Raw genomic sequence first — 10,707 nt, forward strand, 5'->3', positions numbered from 1 at the left:
ATTCAGATAGTAAATTCACTGAAAATGAAAGAATCTCACGTAAAACATGAAAAATTCCATCAACTGCACGGATGTGAGATAAGAAGCTGTTCCCCAACCCTTGTCCTTGATGAGCACCTCGAACAAGTCCAGCTATATCATGGATTTCTAAAAAAGCTGATACCTGTTATTCAATAGTGTGAGACATATTAGAGAATAATGAATGACACAACCATGAATGAGATACAATCAGCTGTGTTAATTATATGAAGCCAAATACATCTCTACATACAAAATTGCAATCTTCACATAAAACTTTATGACCATGTTATGCAAACACCCTTCATTGATTATATTTATGTGGTGGAGGTAGGCGTTTTTTTAATAAGAAAAAAAGAAAAATATATTAACAGTGCCTAACAAAAAGAGCACCAAAATACACAAGTTGCACACAAAAGACACTGAGAATAAAGCAAAAAAGGGGCATAAAAAACAAAAGCCCCTTCATGAAGATTCCAACCAAGATATAAAATCTATCAAGGTTATGGAACCCCCCTTTATGTGCATTGTAACCCACAACAAAAGATTACAAAGAAAAGTGAATTTGGTGGAGGTAGGTCAAAGAAGGATGATTATTTTTGTGTCCTTATCTTCTTCCTTCCCTATGGAGAGGGTATTGTATTTTTATTTATTTTTTAATAGGCAAACAAAGCAAATATATTAAAAGTGCTTGGAAACGATGCACAAAATACACACGGAGTATACAAGTAGCAACCAAATACAAGCAAAAGGAAAGAGAGACAACAAACCAACGCCCAAAACCAAAGACAACACCCTAAAGCCTAGGAAAACATGAAACCAGACTTAACCAACATTTGGGTGAGAACAACTTGAAACATCCCACTACTACCACCACCGCTTTTCCTTGCAAGCTAGACTAAAACCAAGAAGACTGCCCCCCTAAAAACACACGGTCACTTACAAACCAACTCCCACCCATTACTCTCGTTTTTCTCTTTTTTGTTTCAACTATAGTAATTAACCTAACATTCCAAATTTCGAAGCTCCCTAACCAAACGGGGCGTGGAAGGGGGCCTCCTCTTCGCAATTGAAACTCTACGCCGCTTTCTAGATTCAAACTTTCTCAGTAGGGTCGCAATTTCCTTCTCATTCCCATCCACTAGCAAACCCAAAAACTTGCTAAACGAGATGAATTTCTAATACGATTATAAGAGAGTTGGGAAGGTTTTTGTTCTTCAAAGAAGTGAATTACCTGAGGAATTTAAATTTTCTTCTCATTCCCACTTCTTTGATACGTGCCTAGATTGTACTAACTCTTTCTTCATTGCCTAGTTGCATTAAGGCTTAAGCTAAAAATAACCACCAAAAATTGTTATTTTATGCCCTTTAAACGTATGGTAAGAAGATTTTTATATTATATAATTAAAATGCCACATAAGCACCAGACAGCAACTAATTAATATGAAAACATACAAATATATATATATATATATATATATATATATATACACACATACAAAAAAAAATATTATTTTACCCATCAAAAAAAAAAAAAAACATACAAATATTATCTACAAAGTCCTTAATATGAAACCTTAAAGTCATAACTCTTCTCGTCTTCAACCATCTCAAAGAACTCTACTCTATTCAAATGTCTTCAACCCAATTTCTAACACCTCATAAGCAACTTTGTTGTTACAAAAATTCTTGTCTATTTGACTTAATCTTTAAATATAAAAAATCTAAATTTTGCTATTTATGTGTTTTATTTTTCTAGGTTTAATCAATATATTCTTGAAACTATTCCTTTTTATTATTTTATTTTGTTCAGTGTGATATCTTATAATTTTTAATTTGTTTGATGATAACGTTGGGTTATTTTTATTTGATGACAATAATATTGGTAATATATGTTAATTGTTGATAAAGTTGAGTTTTAGTTATTTGCTACAATTTATGTGAATAAGTGAGTTTTTTATTTTCTCGGGAAACTAAAAGGACTTTCTATTCTTAATTTTGTTAATACAAGAGCTAATGTTGCCTTATGGTTGTGGATATACATAGTTAAAGAAAAAGAAAAGGAGCATTTTTAAGTATATTGAAACTAACTTTAACAAAAACGAAATAGGAAAATTACAATGAAATAAAGAGTACTTTTTAATATGAAAACATAAGAAGGAAATAGAAATTTGAATCATCTATGACCTTATTAACTCTTTAGATAAAGAATCAAGAGTTTAAAAAAATATAAATTTTTAAAATAATTTTATTATATTTCATTTTCTTTCATTTTTTTATTATAATTAAATAAGAAAATACTAGACTAGTTTCACATTATTTTAATAGTTTTCAAGATTGAAACTATGCACATTTCTTTTTTATAGGTAAAAAGGGTGATTATATTAAAAGCGCTTGAAAAAGGCGCATCAAAATACATAGTTTTCAAGATTGAAACTATATACATTATGTCATGTGAGTTATTTCTTTTAAATTTATAAAATTGTTGCAATAAGGGTACTTCAGTCAATATATTAAAAGAATGGTAATTAGTCTCTCCCTATGAAATAAATTTTTTTTTAAACTTTTTGGATTGAAAAAAATAAATAAATAAATAAAAAGCTAGTCACATTTTTTAAAATAAAATACTTTTTAAAATATTTTCATCATGTTACATCTTGTTCCAACTTTACCTTTTCTTTTTTAGCATAGATGGGGGTCCGTTATGGATTTATAAGAGTCCATACATTTTCTATTGTACCTTAAGACATAAAAAATGAATGCTTTTATTTTTTTTTTTTTGATCGGTAAAAGAGATTCTATTAGAGAAAGAAAGAGACACCAAGAAGGCGGCTCAAGAATTACAAACCTATACACCCTCCTTCAAGAAAATGCTAAGAAAACACAAGGCCCCAAAATACAACCCTAATTAGAGCCCATCCAATCTATGAAATTAGCTATAGTTAGAGGGCAATCAACTATGAACAATTTTGTTTCAGCCCAAAGAGAAAGAATAAAAGAGTATTTCAATCTTTGAATTGACAATATATCATCCTTGAAAGCCAAGCAATTCCTCGCCTTCCAAACCGTCCAAAAAAATGAATGCTTTTATGGAAACCTATTAAGCTTTACATTGCTAGATTAGAGCCTTGTATGTTCATCCATGAAGAGTGTATTGGAAGAGCAAGTTAAATGGAGCTCTCTCCTAGAAGTTGCACTCAAGCAAAACCTTAATGGTTGTTCTTTAGGTAAGTAGGACTAATTAGGAATTAGAGGTGTGATTAAGGAACATGAGGCAGTGGATTGAAAACCTTCACAAAACCTATTGGTTTGGAACTAATTAATTTTTTCAAGGATTGAAGCCTTTCTTAAAGGAATTGTTTTTGGTCTATTTCTGAGTTTGTACTATCTCATGCAGAGAGTATTTTGCTATTGTCACCTCTCAGGTGCAAACAAAAAATTATCGACATTGCTAGACTTCAAGGGTGCTCTCTTAGATTTCTCCCATGGTTAATTGGGTAGCAAATTATCTACCTAAATGTTGGGTCCCTCACTTAAGAGACTTTTGTACAATTTTTACCTCCACAAACCATTGTTTTGTGTGTATGTTGGAGTTGTTTTGGACTAGAAGGTCTTCTAAAATTATTGCTTCTAGACCGTACTTATTTTCTTCCCTTCTACATGAGTTTCTTCTCTTTGGAAGGACAACTATCCTTCTCTGTGAATTCTTGTTCAATGAAATGAACTGAATTGTTTGTCTCTAAATAAAGAAGGAAATTCTAAAGATGATTTGGAAGGAGAGTCAGCTGCCAAAAAAAAAAAAAATCATCCATTCATTCTATAATGAGATGGTGGTGTATATGGGTGAACATAAGTATCCTAGCTTGGAGATTTGAAGCTCCATGGGTCCACAAAGGCGGCCTTCCTTCCAAAGGGCATTGATTAGGAAAAGGAGTACAACTTATGATAGAGAGGTTTGGGAGTGAAGCAAGATTTCAGCATGGAGTGATAGTGATTCAACAAGATGGACCAGCAAAAAGGAAGTGTCAGTTTGGGGTTGAATCGAAATCCTTTGAGATTTCTTTGGAGTTGGTCTAGGGGAAGACTGTTGGAAAGATTTTAGAGAGAAGCTGAGGGTTTTCCACATGGATCAAGTTTGGAGGGGTCTAGCACTGTTGCTGGAGGGGGTAGAGGTTTGCTGCAAAGGGAAGTCTAGAAAGTCCTTCAAGATGGCATGGAATGAGGGGGTAAGGAGTTTTAAGCTGGAGCTTCGTAGAAACAGTGCGGGGAGTTTTCTACCATGTTCTGTGGTGTCAACAGAGGAGAAAAGGTTCTCCTTAGTGTTTCCTGAGGGAAGGGACAATCTAGGGGGATGGAAGGCCCTTGCTTTCAATCTAAGGAGCATCGGTGTTAGCCCTGTGTCCAGGCCTTTGGAGGTCTCTGAGGCTGCTGCTTCTCAGTTGGAGGATAGGGGCTTGATGGAGGTGGGCAAGGCAATTTGGCTTCAGATTGTGCCAGAGCAGGGTTTAAAAAACTCAAAGGTTCTCCAATGTGCCCATCTTGAAGTTTATGGGAAGATAACAATAAAAGAATGTTTGTAGAAGTAGAAATGGATAAGAATAGCAGAAATGGATAGGAGGAGCTCCATCTTAGAGTTCATGCATACCATAGGCGCAAGGTTGTTGAACATTGTATTTCCTTTCTTTGTATTTGTTTTTCATTTTCTTAGCATGAAGTGTATAATTTTCATCTATATATATATATATATATTATAGGCAATAAGAGAATATATGCAGATAGCACTTGAGCAAGAGGCACAACAAAGGACACATGATGCATACATTTGTCACCAAAACAAGCAAGCAAGAGAACGAGAGAGGGAAAACAAACTCCATCTACTTATTCTGAGTTAATCCAGTCTACAAAGCCTATCATAGTCAAACAATGATCATCTATATATAGTTTGACCCATTCCACAAAAGAACTAATAAATGGAAGTTTAATTGCTTGCATATGATTTTTTCAAGTCTTCAAAAGCCCTTTTGTTTATTTCCTTCCACACCGTCAAAAACATATACAAAGGAGTTGCTCTCCAAGCTTTTTTCCAATTTTTTGCTCATAAAAGATCCACACCAGCTCAACAAAGTTCCTCGTAATGATGAGTGAAACACCCATACCACGCCAAACAAAGAGAAAATCAACTGCCATAGACACTAGCTTAAGGGCAATGAAGGCGTAAAAGATCAGTTGATTCTTCCTCTTTTCTGCACATATAGCATCTATTCAGCATAATCCTTCCCCTCCTAAGTTCATTGATCATCAAAATTCTTTCCCACAATGCTTCCTAAGAAAAAAAATCTCCCCTTCATAGGTACCCAAGAGTTCCAAGCTATGATTGTGAGAAAAAGGCTCTCTTCTTCCCTAGGCTAGAAGAGTCATAGAAGGATTTGATGGGGAACTTGCCACATTCAGACTCCTTCCACCCTAATCTATCATCCTCCTCTCTCCTGATTGAACGGGCTTGGAGTTTCTTAAAAAAGTCATAACTCCTTCGAGCTATCAATCATGAACTTGTCTTAAAAAGCGAGGGCTACACTAACCTCTTTCCCCCTCATGCTCCCAACACCTCCGCTACCCATGAAACCTTTGACAATGACTATAGAAAACAATGATAGAAAAGATTCTTCCAAAGATAAATCTCCACACCATCTATCATTCTAAAATTTGACCCTTCTTCCATTACCAATAATGAACAACGATCTACTCTTAACATAATCCCACTCATTTCTAATTGTCTTACACACCCAATCCATAACCATCCCTCACACCATGCTCCTTCTTTCTTGAATTTCTGAGTGATAACTTGTCTACATAAGGAATAAATCTCCAACTCCACTTGCCAAGGAAAGCCTTATTTAGAGCATAGGGATTTTTAATGCCAAGGGCCCCATGCTTTTTGTCCAAATAGGCTATGGACCAATTAACAAGATGAAGTTGGAGTTTTTTTGCAAGCTCAACCCCACCCCAAAGAAAGTCTCTTTGGACATGCTCAAGTCAAACTCACCTTTTTGGGGATAACAAACAAAGACAAAAAAGAAATTGAAAGACTAGATAGTGTACTCCATATTAGGGTGAGTCCCCCTCCCTTAGATAGAGGTTATCTCTTCCATATAATGAGAGCCTTCTTTGAAATCTCTCCTCCACCAAGACCCAAACCCTTCTTTATTTAAAAAGAGCTCCCAACAACAAGCCTAGATAAGTAGAAGGGGAAGATGCCCTACCTTGCAACCAAAGAAGCTGCTAGCACCTCCACATTGCCCTTACCACCAATCATAATTAGCTCACTTTTCTCCAAATTAATTTTGAACTTGGATTTTGTCTTAAACTACATGAAAGACCAACTCAAAATTTTCAATTGCTCTTGACTAGCATCGTAGAAGATCAAAGTGTCATCAACAAACAATAGGTGAGTCATTTCAAGCTCCAATCCACCTTTACCACCCATCTTGAATCCCAAGATGAAGCCCCTTCGCTCACCCTCCACAAAATCATGCTAGTCACCTCCATGGCCAAAATGAATAAATAAAGAGACAGGGGGTCTCCCTATATTACCCCCTTAAGCTCTAAAAGAAACTGACTAGTCTCATTTACTAGAAACAAGAATTTTGTTGTAGAGATACACCACTTGATCCATCCAATCAACCTCTAATTAAAACTCATTTTCTCCAAGACCTCCATTAGAAAGTTCCAATTAATGTGATCATACACCTTAATATCCATCTTACAAACAATAGCACTATTGTTGCTCTTCAACCTTGAGTCAATGGCCTCATTTGTGATGAGAATTGTATAACTTTCATCTACTAAGATTATGCACCCTCTGATGTGACATATTTATCATATAAACATAAAAACCTAACATTACAAAAGGCATTATAAATTAAAAAATAAAAACTCATAGGCCGCTATTATAAACAAAGTAATTTTCCCAAAAAATTCAATTCAAATGATCAAAGATTCAACTTAATTGATTTTCAAAGTAGACATTTTTTTTTTTTTTTGATAGGTAAATTTTTTTTTTTGTCCCCATTGGGACTTGAACCTAGAACCTCCCACAAACCCTCCCCATCCCTTTACCACATGAGTCAAGCCTCAAGGGCATTTTTGAAGTAGACATACTAATTTAGAATGAATCTAATGACGTGTCTTCATCACCAACTTGGTCATGCATCTAGTTACAAGGACGGTGGGCCCATACTCCATGCCATAGCAAATTAAATCTTGTCAATATGCTGCAACTTAGGTGAATACTATGGTTTCAATACTTAAAACTTTCCAAAATACAATCTTTCAAGTGGGAACCATTGAACATCAGGTCCCACATAGTCCTAGATGGCTTTTGAGGCTTACACCATTAGGTTTACCTTAAGGCAAGACTTAAGGAAAAATCCAAGAGGGATAACCTTGAGGGTCAACTTATCTACCTCACATAGCAAACAAAAGTAATCCTTAATTCATAGAAAAGTGACACAATGGTTTTCTTCTCTTGACACTTTATAACATTGAAATTCCTAAAACTTAAATCAATGATTTATTTGTCAAACTTTGAGTGATCAAGAAAGGTCTAGGAAGCACAAATGACTAACATAAGCTTGATACTTAATACTTCCATTCAAAGCTAGTGAGGTTAAAGGTCGAGGAAGAACCTAAAGAGGAAGATGAAAGAATTATCATGAAACAATAACATTGATAGAGAAGGTAGAGAATGGAAATTAAGGTCATGACAGGGATAATATTGAAGGTAGAGGATGAGATAAAAAGGAAGATGGAAAAACAATTATAAAATGGTAAAATCAATTGATCACTCAAGCAATGATGGTAATGAGACTTTTTGCACTACATTTAAGGACCACTACAAGGTTATATCCTCGGCAAGCTACATGCCATGAGGGTATAGTGGACATCTAGAGTCTCTAAAGTATTGTTATATATTGAGGATAGTCAAGCACAATCAGAAGGACATGACAACGAGAAAGAGCACAACCTGTCAACTCAATTTATATCAAGATAAGCACAGTGCATCCTTCACCATTCTGACATGCATATCCATTCTCATCATGGTTTACAATGAGAGTTGCCAAAGGTGATTTGCAACACAAGGTTTGACATCATGTGGCACTTAGTAGTAGTCACATTATGCCTTTTTTTCATAATAGGCAAGTTACATTATGGCTCCCATGTGCTACCTTTTTTTTTTTTTTTTTCAATTTCTGCATCATATGATAATTAGAACCATGACTCCAAAATCAATATGGTTTTGTATGCTATTTCTATTAAGAAAAACCCTCTTCCAAATTGCATTTGCATTTTATTAGAACATGTATTAACAATCCTGTACATTATACAATTGATGAACCACAAACCACAATTACATTTGTTTGCTCACAACTTCAAGTTCAAAATAACAACTAAAGAAATATTTAAATGGGCAAAGGCAATTGCAAATTCATTCCTACCAATGTTGTCCCTCTCAAACATTTTTTTTTATAGGTATTGTCATTCTCAAAGATAAAACCACGTTCTTTTCAATTTCTAATTCAAACATAAGAGTATCCAGGGTCAATGGCAAGAAAAGAGCTTATCACGAAGGTCATGCTAAAGAACCTATTGACGCCACAAAGAGAGTGAAGAACCAGTTGAAACTACATTAAGAATGCTGATGAGGACCAGGGTGATATACTGAAGGCAGTAGTGTTTGTAAATTTCTTGTGTGCTTCCCTTAACTAGACACCTCTTAAAACATTCTTTTTTTCTTTTTTGAGTACTCACTTACAAAACCCTCTTATTCTATGAGCAAAACACACAATCTTGGAAGTTGATAGTCTGGATTCAGAATTTAAATTCACAAACCTCGCTTTTCGGCTTGTACAGCTGGCAAAGCCATTCGAACCGCTCATCAGGGATATTAACCCGGGCCTCATTTGGCTCAATGGTACAAAAAGGGAAGTTCTCCGCAGGTATTGCCAGCTTTGTGAGTGTGTTAAAAAGTGTTGATTTGCCTACATTTGGCAATCCAACCTGAAATGAAAAGACAAGAAAAACATCAATACAGTCATCATCACAAAAGCCAGCCAGTTCACAGAGTAAAAGGGACAGAAACCCAAGCAATCTTGGAAAAAAAATTCCTAGACCGTCAACAATCACTACTTTGCTCCTCCATTTCAAACAATCTCATTTAGGCTGCTCTTTTTTGCATAGACATTGAATTGAAAAGCCCAGCTCCAATTCAAATTTTTGGTCGTTTTATTTATCAACAAATTGAGAACTGAAATCCAACTATACAGAATTAAGACTTCATTCAATTCCCATAACCTTGTTTTATCATAGCAAAAACCCCATACAAATAATAGAAACAAGTGAAAACTACCATTTTCCATCCCACAACCAAAGCAACTGCACCCATCAATCAACATGAAGTTCACCAACATCAGAGAAACACGCAAAACTAATCACAAACTTCAAATCCTCGTTCAGATGCTAATAAAAGGAAGGACTTTGAAACAAAAAATTTTATTAAAAAAAATTAGCAATTTTCTCAGCAACCAAACAAAGGATAAAAGCAGAGTTTCCGAGCAAGTGTGAGAATGAATTGAAACGTACAATGCCAATCTTGAGATGAGATGAGAAACGACCGAGGATGGGTCGTTCGGCGGGGGCTTCCTTGGACTTAGAGGACTTGGGAGGCATAGTTATTGATGTGGAGAGAGATCTGAAGAGAGCAAGTGAAGAGATTTACAGAGATTTTCTAGGTTTTGAGGGAGTCAGCTGCCCTGGTTTCGCGAACCAGGTCGTGCAGATTAGTGAGAGAACAGAAATTTTTGGCGTGGTGCTTCCTTTTATAGCAGATAGCTAGAACCCTAGTCACCGGTGCCTCGTGCCAAAATGGTTCAAACCCTAGTGTTGCTAACGCGTTGGTTCAACGCACCAGGGTGGTTCAATTTTCGGATGGGAAGTTCTCTCTATACACATTTTTTAAGTAAATTTCATTTACCACCCTAGAGTAAATATATTTAATCCCATTGATTTGAAATTTTATTACATACCTCCCATATAGTTCTTATTTAATATTTTTACTTACCTCTTCTTCTAATTCAAAATAAGAGAAATATTTGACGAATTTTCAAATCATTAGGAACTAATTGTATTTAATTAAAACCTTAAATGAAGTAAGTGAAATTATTATTTTTTTAACAAGTTTAAAACTTTTTTTAATAAATAATTTTTTTAAAAAATAAATTAAATTAAATAAACAGATAAAACAGTTTTTAAATGGGAAAAACCAAATGAAAAAATTTGTAAAAAGGAAAAATAAAATCAAGGAAACAAAAGGAGGAGAAAAAGGGAAAATAAAAAATAAAAGCTGAGTGGGCCATGTGGTGATACATGGAAAAGAAAAATGGTTTATGTGGGGAAAAAAAGTTAGGGGATGGAAAATAATAATGGGAGATACATGAAAACTATTGCAAGTGATTTTGAAAATAGTTTTAAAAAAACTATTTTTTATTTATAATGATTTGTTTTCAATCATTATCCATTTTTTGTATAGAAAATAAGTGAAGATAGCTAAAAGCAATTCAAATATGTTATTAGAAAACATTTTATTTCATATTTTTAAGAACTAAAAACTATTTTTCTATTTTTTAATTGATA

The 10,707-nt window shown here is 34.6% G+C and overlaps 1 protein-coding gene across 1 annotated transcript in view; it reads right to left on the reverse strand.

The window, feature by feature from the left end:
- Positions 1-9,922, reverse strand: part of LOC117923655 (obg-like ATPase 1) — a 37,716-nt gene extending 27,794 nt beyond the window's left edge. The window contains exons 1-3 of the mRNA XM_034842059.1: positions 9,658-9,922; positions 8,908-9,075; positions 40-163 (exon numbers count right to left, since the gene is read on the reverse strand). Coding sequence (XP_034697950.1) covers positions 40-163; positions 8,908-9,075; positions 9,658-9,744 — 379 coding nt within the window. The 5' untranslated portion in view covers positions 9,745-9,922. The remainder of the gene's footprint in view (positions 1-39; positions 164-8,907; positions 9,076-9,657) is intronic.
- Between the last annotated feature and the right edge of the window lie 785 nt (positions 9,923-10,707).

This window comes from Vitis riparia, chromosome 10 (genome assembly GCF_004353265.1).
Source record: "Vitis riparia cultivar Riparia Gloire de Montpellier isolate 1030 chromosome 10, EGFV_Vit.rip_1.0, whole genome shotgun sequence".
In the NCBI taxonomy this organism is placed as follows: Eukaryota; Viridiplantae; Streptophyta; class Magnoliopsida; order Vitales; family Vitaceae; genus Vitis; species Vitis riparia.